The following is an 11905-nucleotide window of genomic DNA, read 5'->3' as shown; positions in this document are numbered from 1 at the left end:
GAACTACTGCCAGTCCTAAAGTTTGGCTATTCCTACTCTCAACCGGGGGAACAAAGATCAAATCATAAAAGAAATTGCATAACATCTATCATGATGATAGGAATACAGTTCATCAAAACGAAATATAGAAGGATACAATTATGAATAGTGAGTTCGCACGTTTGGCCAAATTAACAATCTGGTTACAACATGTATGTTGCTGAATTAGAATAGTCCCAAGCATTTTTTCCCCTATGCTTGGGACTTGTTCTATAACGAGAGGCTGACTTAAACACCAATTGACCAAGGGAAAAATGCTACCACAGTCCTTCATGGACATGATAACAGTTTAAATAATACAAGGAATCATCATCATCACAGCATCAAATACTGTCACAATGAATATCTGCTTATAATGTCAACAGCAGACTCTTATTTCTTCTACTTATCCTCCTTTTCTCTCTATTTTACTCTAGGAAGAATTCTCATTATAGAGTTGTTGTGAACAATAGTACGTGTATGAGTCATGCGCAAGGTTCTGCAGAACACAAACATATCTTAGTCAGTTTAAAGTCGAAATAATGCTTTATAAGATAAAATTAAAATAAAACATGTTATCTGAACACCTGTTCCTGAGAGCGGAAGTACATGAAAGGTGTATAATATAAAAAGTTTGACACCCTAGATGTATAAATATCAGCATATCTGCAATAATAAATTTAAACAGTTCAATATCAAAAGAGTAATGTGATAAAATAGAGATCAAAGTCATCAAAAAGTAAGCACATACTTCTCAATTTGTCTCATCAAGTGGCTTTTATCCCATAGTCCAGCACGAGATAGAAAACCCCACCTAATGCAGTTACATACACCAAGTTAATAGCAAAAGCATTAGGTAAAATGACCAAAAAGCAAGACAACCAGCAACCAAATTGTTATGTAGTAGGGATACTCGCTCGAACTCAAATAGCAAAGAGAAAAAAGGTATCCCAACTACTTTGCAATTTTTTGAGAGCACAAAAACCAGGATTATTGATATGGTCGTTTGCTTGGTATTTCGTTTTGTAGGATGACAAGTTTCCTTTGTTATGTTCGTGTTCACTGTAACAAGAGCAGTTTTTCAATCACTGGGGACAAAATAAAGAAAAGTAACCAGAGGGGAAGAGGGTTGAAGGTTTGCTGGTTCCAAAATATCACGACAGAGAATCTTTGATCTTTCTAATAATGTAAGGGACTGTTTCAACCAGAGACACATTCCTGAAAGTGCCAACTCGATCACTAGTAAATAGTAATTTTTTTTCAGGACAAAACAGTTATTAACATAAAGTAGCATAACATATTTAACCACGTGGAAGCAGTCAATATATCAAGTACAGGCCAAGTAGCATTAGAGAGCTTTAGAATCAAAGCCCTATCCTTTGAGTTTACCTTGAACTGAAGAGCTCCCCATCTGCCTCCAGCATTGGAGCAATTTTCTCATCGAGTCTTTGCATAACGATAAGTAGCTTTTGCATGCTATCAGTGAGGTCCTCATCATTCATGTTAGTTGCTGCTAGGGTCTTTTAAGAACACGGAAAAGCTTACAATCAGTACAAAAACAAAGGTCAATAATATATAGTCTTATCTGGGAAACTAAAAAAAAAAAAACTATAATAAAAAGATACGCTCAATTCCTCCAAGCAAAGTGAGAACCATGCAGTCAGATAAGGATATGTTCTGAGTAGTACAAAAAGCTTAATTTAAGAGTTAAAAGGCTTCAAGATATGGAAGGAAAAAGTTTTCCAAAATTGAAGAAAGTTACTAACTAGGCTAATAATGTCGCAAGTTTATGATAAAACAAACTAGGATTAATTACTAAGATATGTTGGGAAGATCAATCACTGCATTGAATGATTATATTTAGATTAGAAAGGTACAAGGAAACGAACTAATAGCAGCAGCAGAAAAGGTTGACCACAAGGGTAACAAGTATTATCACGGGAATGCAAAAGAAAATTCTTAAGAGCCTAATGCTTTCATTTTTCCAACAACGGTAAGAGGCATTGCCATTACTCCAAATAAAGCACAAAAAATAGAATACAAAACAAGATTATATGACCAAAACTTACTTGAGCAGGACGGTCTTTGCTTCGCCTCTGTAAAGCCAGCCGAAGTTGGTTAAAGAGATCCCCTACAACTTCCTTTTGATTTATAAGCTCCACCAATGATTCTCTATAACTCCGGCTACCAATCAAGGCACTATACTGCAGTTTGAACATTTACAAAGCACTTGGATATTTCATAATTGGATCTAGTGGTCACGGCACCATATTTACACTATAGAGTACATACAGCTCAATAAGATTACTTAAAACAAGTACATTGTAACTTTGAGTTAACAAGCAATCATATTATTTGCATATTTTGAGGAAAAAATGAAGTTCTGGAGTATTTTTTACCCAGAAATATGAGTCAAACATAAACTGATTGTACTAACCTCTTCTTCCAGTTCTCGACAAATCAATGCTGTTCGCCATCGCAAATGGACTTTGGATTGACTGACATCAGTGTAAATATGGTCGCCAACATACAATATCTCATCTCCATGAATATCTAGGGAATTTTCAACCATCTGTGCACTTCCCCCTGAGTATAAACCGCCTGCATAAGATAGTAGATAAAGTACCTTGGTCATAATTTTTAAGTAGTAAAATTAGTGGCTTAATTATCCTCGGTGAAAACAAACATGGAAATTCAGTATTAAAAGAAATTTTAGAAAAAATGTCAGCCATCTGCATTTCAGTTATTCTTTCGGAATCTGATCAAACATAAAATATCCATAACTATGTGGTTTATAAACATTAATGCATCATAAAAATATCATCAGTGTTTTTCTTCTTTGTATTGATGGATCTCAGACTAGTAGCTAACTTGACTACAATCTGTGACTTATCCTCCATCCCCATTTCTATAAAGGAGGCAGCGGCAGATACAAAAGCTATCGAAACAAATGTATTTCAAGTTTTCAACGTAATGTATTTCCCTTTTTGAAACCCTATTTTCCTTGTATTATCTTTTTAGTTAAAAAAATCTGGGGACAATATTCAAAACGACAGTCTTCATTTGTAAATTAACCTATAAAAAAGAAAGATGTGATATTTTTTATTGGAAAATAAGAATCTTTATCTTCTTACACAGTGAAAAAGCAAATCAGCGATAAAATAAGGAAATGACAAACTACTAATTACCAGTTTGAGCCTTGAAGCATGGACGCATAAGACCCTCGCCTGTGACCACTTCATACATGGGATGTGACATTTGGAAGAACTCTGGTTTTCTAGCTGAGACAATTACCTATCCATGAACAAATCCATATCCATTCATGCAAAGTTTATTTCATAATAAGATAAAGTAGTTAATTTAGGGCAAAACAATGATGGAGATAGTGTATTTCATCCCCCAATATTGAATATGTTTTTGTAATTTTCTTCAAGAATAAAAATATGGAAGAACTGATTTACATGAACTTACAATGTCAAATAAATCTCGCCAACCCATATCGTTGGGAAGGAATCTATTAAAAGAATGCCTCATCATTTTGTCTGTGTAAAGAAAATCTGAGTTGGTAATTAACAGAAGTTTTTTGCCAGCCTGTTTCAAGAAGACAGCTAATAAGGAGTAGAAGGGCATTATAGGTTATGCAAAATATAACACATTATTAGAAGTAATACCTCTTTCTGATCCAAAAGTGCCAAAGGTAATTCCGGATCAGGCTCCACAAACAGTTCAGGCTTGGACATGATCTCACTCTGCATAAATCTCATGTCATTTGTTGTGAATGAAGCACAACACTATATCTTCACAGTGGCCAAATACAACAGCATGAATGAGTTTACCTTAAGGCGACCTTCAACATGTGCCCAAAAGAGAGCTTTTCCAACAGCCTGAAAGTTGTGGCAATGGTAAAGAAAAAGAGCGTCACTAACCAAATATGTCATTTGTTTATAAAACATCTGCACCATATTACCTTATATAGCCCCTTATAATCAAGAGCAAGATCTGCTGGTATAGTCCCATCATCCAATCTGTCAACCATCTGAAAGAAATAAAACATCATTAATGAAGTCTCATCGTAATCAGCCATTATTACATTAGATAAAAAGGTTACACACTTATAAATTAGGTGGGTAATGATTATTCATGTTATTATCAAGAATCAGAGAGTGTGAGGCAGCTTCCAGGAGCTGCCTTGGGTTCAAACTTCACATCTTAATATTTTAGCAATATCACTTGGACCTCAATACCTACTTGAAATTTTGGAATACCTAGTTGGCCTCTTAAGAGTCAACAGGGTAATAGAAATTTTCATGACTTTCGTCTTACCCCCATTAGGATTCATGAATCATAAGATGTAGCTAACAATGTTCAACTTTAAGACACCAACAAAACCCATGAACCAGAGATAAAAAGAAGCTACATAAACCAAGATAACATTATATCAGAATATATTTCCACTACTGAAAGATTAGTGGTTTTCAACAGCAATTGTAACATACCTGCATGTAGGCCACAGCTTCTGACACGGAAAACAGAGTATTGAGAAACTCCCATCGACTCTCTTTTCGCAGGTCCACCAGTTCTCTCCCATACATCTCACTTCCATTGCATATAAAATTAAGTAGCACTACAGAAACTATTACTCCAGTTTTTTGTAAATGACATCTACTAAGCTATTAATGTGTGTACGCATGCATGCATAGAGTAAACATATCATATATCAATTTGGAGGCTGTGCCATAACACAGTCAGTCAATGAATAGTAGATGATTCACGTGCAAACTTATAATGTACAAATTAGGGTTATTTCAGAAGATGGGTTTCTGTCAGCCTAAAGTTCTGTATGTTTTGATAAATTGCTGCAACTAATGTTCATATGACAAATGAGAAGGAAGCCTCTGCATGGATTTGCATTGTCAGAAATAAAAATGCAAGGCCTGACACTTACCTCACAGCTCTAGTAGACAACATTTTGGTGCCATGCATGGCTCTTTTTATGTAACCAAATCGATCAGCTTTAACCAAATTGCCTTTCTCTTTGTCTATGACAAGGCCTCTAATTACCTGAACAGTTTATAATGGAATGCAAGATGAATTCAACCAAAAAGAGATAATATGAATTGCCAAATGCCTTCAGCTTGCCAGAGAGAACATCTTACCAGGTCAGGATCAAAGGCAAGTCCATCAACAGGGAAACCCATATTTTTAAGGTTTTCCATACAGTAGTCATAAGCCCTCCCTTCCCAAGCCTGTAAGAGCACATGCCAATATCAGAAAAGTCCATCTACCTGAAAAAAAATAAATCTACTGTTCCAGGAAACAACACACAATACACAACATATTTTATACTTTTATGATTTTAAACACTGCTAATGATTTAAACATACAAGAATAAAAATATCAAGCACAGAGTAAGGGGAAAATCCTTTATATTTTTACCAATGTGATAGCAGATAAGAACCAATAGAATGAATTAGTATTATAAAATAGTATTGAACATTGACTCATTTGATGATTCAGTCAGAGATCGCATTACCTTAAGCTAAAATTACAAAGGTAGGGTACTGCAGAAATTTTTGTGTATAAATGTCACATACAATACAATCAAAAATTGAACATTGGAAGTTATATCTGCTTGTTTAGTGATTAGAGTTATTATAGTTCATAGAGACTACATGGTACATGGAACAGAGATGTACCGTCACATTATATTGGATCAAGGTATAGTCCATGTCATATCCAATGGCACTGATGGACCGCAGATTCAATGTACGGCTACAGAATATTCCACGAGGTGAATTTCTGGATGAAGAAGGGCTCTACACGAGGATACAAACAAGTGATATTTACTTACAGAACATGAATATACTTCCCAGTCAAAATCCAAAAATAGGGAAGAGTGAGAAAGCATAAATAGAAAAGGACAAGAGAAGAGTGCCAGTCAGAAAAAATAATTAAATGAAGAACATAACAGGTGATAAAGGAAATAGTAGGTAGTTGTGACTTGCTTCACAACTTGTCACTTCAAGAAAGCTTAAATATTAAGCATACAGCTCACAAAAAAACACGACTTGTAGCATATGTAATGCCTATTATCCATCCACGCCAAGAAGAGTATTTGATAATGACACAGATATGCAAGCAGCAGGTGTGCATATGGTAGGAATAGGACACATACTGATACCACCAAATATTGATAACACATTCATTAATCAACTAACAACATAGAACATAGGGAAGTAGACCAAAGATTCTTTCAAGCCAAAAACATCAGGAAACTATAGAAAAGGAAAGTAAGCAAAAAGAGTAGGTCTACTGCACCGGAATGCCCAAGTCTTTTAGCAAATCTTCAGCTTCTCTTGCCTCTGACCTGGCCACTTTCTCAATTGGACCTTCTAAAGAAGCATGACCATCAATTCCTACAAGCGAGGGGACCAATATTTGCCTTGTTTAGCATGAATTCACAAAACCACATTCAATATAACAAGAGAAAATAGTCTAGGTTACTACGGTGTCGCCGGATTACAATTGTCATATATGTTAAGTTTGTCGACTTTGGTAATATCTACCTTAAAAGTCATATCTACCATGAACTCTGATTGGTTGAAAATGTAAATTCTTCATACTCATGGTTCATAGAAATGAAATTAGCCTCACATAATTGGTGAGAAAATAAATGACTGATAGTTGGTGGTAACAAAAGACATGTACTAATAGCAAATGAAATTGGTCCAAGCTGATTTTTGTTTTTTATTTAATGTTAAGTACATTAAGGAAAAAATATATGGTCCAATGTCCTATTCTATGATACAAAGAAACTTTCACATTCAATCGAGATACTAACTAAGTAACAAAACGCACCCAAAACACAAGCAAAAAAAAAGGAGAATAAAAAATTGAAACCTTGAAAGCGAGGACCCAAATGGGGTGAAAAAACGGTAATTTTGAAAAGTTTCAAGTTTTGTTACCAAAAGCCTCAAGATGCTCCAACTTGACGTTCAAATCACCTTTGGTGCTCTCCCCGAGGTAGTCCACGTCGGACTTGTTCGACGGCGTTACCGAGAAAACGTCGTCGCCGACGGACTTTGAGTCAACGGTGCAGCCACAAGGCGCCAAACCCTTGGCCCACCTCAAACTCACGCCGTTACTGGAAGTGGGTGTTGCGAAAGCTGCGATTTTGAAGCACTTTCGGGTGGCGGCAGCCACTGCCGTCGAGGAATCGCTGCCGCGCACGGCCAAGACGCCGAAAACCTCCGCCGCGTACATGTATTGATGGTAAGAGAAGAGTGTGTCGAGAAGTGAAGAGTGAAGAACAGCTGAGGATAAAACTTTGGAAGTGAGAGAACAGTGATTCTGATTGGAGTGATTTTTTTTTTAATTTTTTTTTTATTTCTGGATTTGGATTGGATGGATGTTTTAGGTTAAGCTTCCCAAGACCAAAGGATTTTTTTCCCTCTCAATATATATAGTACGTTGATGTTCTTAAAAAAAAAAGTGTAATGTTATTAATAGTATATCCACATTCTTTACCACTTTTGTTAGATCTTGTTGAATTTATCTAGTCAATGAATTTTATTGAATTTATTTGGTCAAAATTCCCTGTTAATTACTTATTTGTTGTTATTTGATTTTAAATCGTGCAACGAATCCATTTTAGATTTTTTGTTTTATGCTTAAAGTGGTAGATTAAACTTTAAAGTGGTAAAGAGGAGATTGATTAACAATAATGTATGCTTGAGATTGACTATGGTCATGAAAAATAATTTAATTAAGATTTTTAATAATTTATTTTGTTATATAAGAGTTTAGGGAGAAGAATAAGAAGTGAGTGTCGCTAAAAAATGGTTACATCTCAAATACAATAATTATTTTTAGATGAATTTTAAGATTGTTAATTTGAATAGGTAGTCTATTATACTCAACAATTAACATTCGTTAGATGAAAATAAAGTGCACATCGATAATATGGACTTTCTACATTAAATTACTATTTCCTATTTATTTCGTTTTACTGTATAGTCAACCAATTTCATCGACCACCATATTTGTCATTGTCACCACCTCTATAGCCTTCACTAAGACTATTTACACTTTCATGTCTTTATTGTTACAAGCTATTCGTCCGTCATCTTTCGTTGCATGCAATCTACTAGGGATGGCAAAATGGGTCGTGGCCCGCTGGCCTGCCAAAAATTGGCGGGCTGGGCCCATCATTTCAGCCCGCCAACCCGCCAAGCACGCCCCGCCAAGCTCGCCAACCCGGCGGGCCAAATAGCGGGCTGGCCCGTCCCAACCCGTCAAGCCCGCATAGGTAATTTATTGATTTAGTGATTGGGCTAGTATAAATAATAGGCTTAATATAAATAAAAAAATCAAGCCCAATAGAGCCCATTTGCAGCCACCAAAGAGCCAAAACCTAAACCAATTTCAGCCAACAGCCAAAACATAAATGAATTCCATTCCAGCCGCAGCCACCGAAGAGCATACCATTCCTCCTGGTACTTATGCTTATGGTAACAAGCAATGGTTCCTTTTTTTATAATTTTTTTTTTCCATTTTTTTATTTAAACATAAAATATATATTTTTTTCTATTTTTTTTAAAAAATATTTTTTCCTTAGGCGGGGCGGGCCAGCATTTTTAGCCCGTTTTTCATTGGCGGGCCAGCCGGCCCGACCCGTTTTTGGCGGGCCATTGGCGGGGCGGGCTAAAACGGGGCGGGCTGGCCAATTTTGCCACCCCTACAATCTACACTTGTTTGCCTTTTCCGTATTAAATTTACAAAATAAAAATCAATCCCAAAGAAGGAAAAATGAGAGGAAAAAGGAAGAAATGAAGAATTGCGCACCACCAAAAATTTTCTCTCGCAGCAACAAGTAGTTTTTGGCTTGGTGGCTAGTGACTGTGAAGAAAAGATACTAAAATGTAGTATGGAGAATACGCCATAATAATTTATGTATCATAATAGTCTTAAGGATAAAATTAGTAGGTCATGGTGATCCATTTATAAAGGTAGACAATCCTAACCTTCATCCTACTTTTAAGATAATAATTGTCATAATGTTAATATTAATAACATCTATATTATTAATGAAAGTAATACATCTTCTTTTATATATATTTTGTTGATTTTTTGGTTTTTTTCTTCCAAAACACTCTTTCTTTTTCATACACAAATTTTTATGTACACATTTTGACTTTGTTGATTGTTTTGTTATGTGACCTTTAAAACACTATTTTCTTTTGTCATATTTTATATATTTAATTATTATTGTTCTTATTATTTATTTTTTAAACTTTTTTCATTTTCTAAATAACTGTTCAAAAGCGCTCAACATTTGCTGTCTTCTTTAGATGTATCATATTGCATTATTGTAACTGATTAATGATTTTAGAGACACATTTGTTGCATGCAAATTTATTAATGTCCTTTTTCAAGGTTATTTGTACACATGTTTGAGAAGTCATGGCTAAATTTGTTTCCTAATGCTTGTCTTACAAATTCAGTAGCTCCTACTTAGATCATAAACTAATTTTACTAAATTTGTTTCAGTGAATCAAAATTTATTATAAGAGAGGATTTTGGTTTAAGAATGCTTGGTTAATTGAAACTGAGTCATACGAGGTGGTTTATTAAGGTTAAGCTCATGAATTGAATTTTGACTTGCTTAGCAAATTGAAAGCTTCTTTTGTATATTTAGATTATTGGGGAAATTGCTCAAGAAAATATTTTGAGATGCTATTGTTAATATCAAGTTGGAATTAAAGGCAGAAGAAAGATGGTGTGGATTTGGTCAGGCAATTTATTCTCAAATATCGACTTATTGTTTTGGGTATATTTGATTTCACATCAAACTTATTTAAAATCAATTTCATTGCATCTAAAATAATTGAAATCATATTTTTAGTATGGAGGAAATCGAATGGTATCAATTATTTATTTGATGAGACAAATATAATTGCTCGTGACCTACACAGTATGTGCCACATAGCTAATCATATTGTTCTAATTTGTTCCATAGTTCTAACAACAATTGTTCACATGTGTCGATACATTAATTAATAATACATTTTATTGATCATTTCGAAATGAAATTTGTTTCAAAACAATCTATTTTGATAAATAATTTCACAAATAATTTCAACTTGATCAATGAGTCTATCTAACCTACTTGAATAGAAATAACTTTATATAATTATTCGTAAAAGTGAATAAAAATGATACCAAAAAACAAAAAAGTAATAAGTATTATTAAAAAAACTAGAAACAAAAATTGGTTACAAACAAAATTGTATTTATCTATACAACAGGAAACTAAGAACTCTGTGTCTATGTATTTTTACTTAAAAATAAAAAATAAAAATTAGAGATAATATAAATTACATAATAAAAGGAAATTTATAATTGAAAAATGAATAATTTGGTCCAAAGAATAGAATGAGTGACATTGTGCTTCTATATGTTTGTATAGTCACAAGAACACAATTAAAAAAAAACAAAAAGAGATTACACAAATTAAGATCATTTATATAATACCAATATATAAAAGACAATTGGCATCTCTGTAAATTATATAATAATGAATGATTATTAAAAATATGACATTTATGAAGGAAAGTTTATAATTTTTAAAATGAGATTTATAAGTAAAAAAAAGTGCTGATATCAAATGAAACTATTCCATTATTGATAGTATAGAATATATATCTTGTCCGGAACAATAATCTCTCGAGATTGAAACCAGCATGTGTGATATGATATGTGTCTGAATTATAAGACGATGCTTCCGAATAATTGCCACGAAATTGAACAACGTTGAAATCTCAAAGAGGTGGTTCCAGATTTTCCAACTTCCATTAATACTACTTTCATTTTCAATCATGCCCAATTAAATAAATAAATATATGCCAACATTTATATATTAATTTAAAGATATAGTTAAAAAGTAGTCAATATTTTTATTATTTAAAACAAGATTCAATAGTTTATATATTTTTAACATAGTAAATAGTTTTTTTTTTATTCAAGACTTTTGATGCTTTATGTGTTTTTCTCATCTAGAAAGTGGAAAAGAAAAACCAGCACTCGGAGAATAATAAGAATTAAAAAGAGTAGGTTGTTTGGGTATCACGTAACGCATCTACGGAATTTTCGTTTATTTATTGATATTTTAAGTATGGAATGACTAATCTTTGTGCACACGTGTCAACTTGCAGTTCACCAAGTCCGTGACTACAAAGTAAAGTACCAACCCTGCATTGCTGGCCATTTTAAAACCTGTAACATTATATTATATGAAGTTTTATTTAAAGAATTTAATTTTCACACAGTCTAAGGATTTTCATATTATTCATTAATTAAAACTTATCTTAAACATTATTTATTTCGGTAAATTAAAAAAAGTCTACATCACTTATATAAGTCGATCAATTTATGATACATAAAAGTCTGCAATTGAATATTAATATAAAATCTTTATGCTACTAATACATTATAATTAAAATCTATTTAAATGGAATAGTATTTTTTAATCTAATTATTGAATAGAAGTTTTCCCATGTAGTTAGGGAATAGTTAATTCAAATTATTAGTAAATAATTTTACATTGTGTAAATTTAAAATTTTTATTTTTAGAAAACTTAAAATTAATTTAATTAATAAAGTGATAATGTAAAATTATATTTTCATGATTTTAAAAAATTATATTTCTCAATAATGCATTCTTATAAGAAGGAGTAATAATCTAAAATTCTGATAAAAGTGAAATAATTTTAAACATTTATTTTTAATATTTTTAGAAACCTTTTGACTTTTGAGCTTATCAAACTGTGACACTGACATGTATCTACTTTAAAGAGAATGAAAAATAAAATAAAATTATAGCAAGTGG

The 11905-nt window shown here is 33.0% G+C and overlaps 1 protein-coding gene across 2 annotated transcripts; it reads right to left on the bottom strand.

The window, feature by feature from the left end:
- Positions 1–59: 59 nt before the first annotated feature.
- Positions 60–7448, bottom strand: LOC109808281 (HAD-superfamily hydrolase, subfamily IG, 5'-nucleotidase). 2 transcript variants are annotated; one of them, XM_020371197.3, is made up of 17 exons: positions 7023–7448; positions 6337–6434; positions 5715–5834; positions 5175–5264; positions 4964–5079; positions 4515–4614; positions 3986–4054; positions 3855–3902; positions 3690–3767; positions 3490–3609; positions 3207–3312; positions 2456–2619; positions 2088–2222; positions 1408–1538; positions 770–832; positions 606–684; positions 60–517 (listed from the first exon to the last, which is right to left on the bottom strand). In XM_020371197.3, exons 1-17 carry the CDS (start codon positions 7279–7281, stop codon positions 452–454), a joined length of 1842 nt encoding a protein of 613 aa, XP_020226786.1. In that variant the 5' UTR covers positions 7282–7448; the 3' UTR covers positions 60–451. The 2 variants fall into 2 exon arrangements, with proteins under 2 accessions (XP_020226786.1, XP_020226785.1); XM_020371196.3 differs by having other exon boundaries at positions 6984–7447.
- Between the last annotated feature and the right edge of the window lie 4457 nt (positions 7449–11905).

The sequence above is a fragment of the Cajanus cajan genome, chromosome 5, assembly GCF_000230855.2.
Source record: "Cajanus cajan strain Asha chromosome 5, NIPB_CcT2T_4, whole genome shotgun sequence".
Classification (NCBI taxonomy): Eukaryota; Viridiplantae; Streptophyta; class Magnoliopsida; order Fabales; family Fabaceae; genus Cajanus; species Cajanus cajan.
This window is presented reverse-complemented; position numbering and strand designations above follow the sequence as displayed.